The 1,732-nt window shown below is 40.2% G+C and overlaps 1 protein-coding gene across 1 annotated transcript in view; it reads right to left on the bottom strand.

The window, feature by feature from the left end:
* Positions 1-244: 244 nt before the first annotated feature.
* Positions 245-1,732, bottom strand: part of bahd1 (bromo adjacent homology domain containing 1) — a 127,180-nt gene continuing 125,692 nt past the window's right edge. Inside the window, exon 8 of the mRNA XM_068038182.1 lies at positions 245-1,072. Within this exon, the coding sequence (XP_067894283.1) occupies positions 886-1,072 (187 nt within the window). The 3' untranslated portion in view covers positions 245-885. The remainder of the gene's footprint in view (positions 1,073-1,732) is intronic.

Below are 1,732 nucleotides of genomic sequence, written 5' to 3'. Positions count from 1 at the left end.
TGCTGAATGATGGGAGAAATGGCAGCAAAGGTGAATCCCAGTGGTGATGACGGGGATCAACCTTGTATGTTTCTTTGTTAAAAACCAAAACTGAGAAACTTATGGTTCCCCCGAGAAACATCTTTAATTCTATGTGGCCACTAGGCCTAACACTTCCAGCATTATTAAAACCTTTCAAGTGAAAACATCAGGACATCAGTAGAGAATGAACTTTTTTTAAAAAAAAAGTCTCTTCAAACAGCTATCAAACTTAAATCATATATTAATTTTTCTTCCTCAAAAGTCAATACATTTTTTCTGAAATTTAATTCCAACAAGTAATTTTTTAAAATAATTAAAAAGAGAGGGAAGAGAGCGAAAGAATTTGGAATGTCATCCCAATTCAGACGTAAACATTTAAGTGCTGGCATTCATTGTTTGCCAACGTGGAAATTGTACAAGGGTCATGAGAGAAATAAATCAGTTTGGAATACAAGTGCAATTTTTTTGTTGCTGTTTATAATTTTTTTTTAAATCACGAAATTGGTTGGCAATTGCTTAGGAAATGGGACCCGTTGTTAGTGGTGATGGAGGGCGAGCATGAGAAAAGTGACTCAAGTGTTGTGATGACATGGTCGAATTGGTTAGTGCAGAAACCAGCGCTGTTTTCCAGCAGCCAGTTTTTGGATCGGTCACTGTCCTTTGGTATGCAGTCAGCGTGATTGAACAGGTCTTAAAAATCTCTAATTTATATACATAAGGCAAAGGGAAGAATGTCTGTTGTCCACCAGGAAGCTTGTATGGAATCATGCCTCCAGTCAAAATCCATCATATGTGGTTTTTTTTGTTGTCATATGTGTTCGTTTTCTAAGCCTGAGTTCCCTTGAATTCGGGAAGTGCTATAAACTATTGCGGGTTTTTCAGAGTTCGCCCATGGCGGAAGTCATACACATGTCTGCAAATGAAGACCAGATCCGGGTCTGTGTTTTCCGGGACCTTGCGGTGGGAAGGAGTGGAGTATTCTTCAGAGGGAGGGACCACCGGCCTGTGATCAGGGGCACCCTCCTCTCGCCACTTTGCCAAGGCACAGAACCTGCAGAAGAGCACAAAGGGAACAGGAATATAAATGGAGGTAGAGGTATAATGGCCAGATAGGGTTATTTACACCAGCACTCATCCACATCTCTCACAGGTGTCCCTGACTACCAGTGATACTTTGCAATGCTTCAGAAAAAACAATTAAAACAATTTGCATTCAATGTACCTCAAGCGGGTTGGAATACAAAGAGGAGGAAGTGATCCTTCAGTTGGGCAAAGCCTTGGTCACACACTATCTGGAGCATTGCATCCAGTTTTGGACAACAAAACTCAGGAAGGATATATTGGCCTTAGAATAGGTACAGTGCAGATTCATCAGAATGATGCCAGGGTTTAGAGGGTTAAATTATGGAGCTAGATTACATAAATTTGGTTTTACAAGATTGAGGGGTGATCTGATCAAGGTGTTTAAAATGATAATAGGGTAGATATGGCAAAATTATTTCCTCTGGTGAAAAGATTAAGAATGAAGAGACATTATCTTAAAATTAGAACCAGGTCGCTCAGGAGCACTTTTTCCACACAAAGGGTAGTGGAAATCTGGAACTCTCTCCCCTAAAAGGCTGTGGACAATCAGAGCTGTCAAGACTGAGATCAATAGGCTTTTGTTAGGTAAGGCTATCAAGAGATGTGGAGTTAAGAAACAGATCAACCA

The sequence above is a fragment of the Heterodontus francisci genome, chromosome 9 (assembly GCF_036365525.1).
Source record: "Heterodontus francisci isolate sHetFra1 chromosome 9, sHetFra1.hap1, whole genome shotgun sequence".
NCBI lineage: Eukaryota > Metazoa > Chordata > Chondrichthyes > Heterodontiformes > Heterodontidae > Heterodontus > Heterodontus francisci.
Note: the sequence above shows the minus strand (reverse complement) of the source record. Positions and strands in the feature narration are given on the sequence as shown.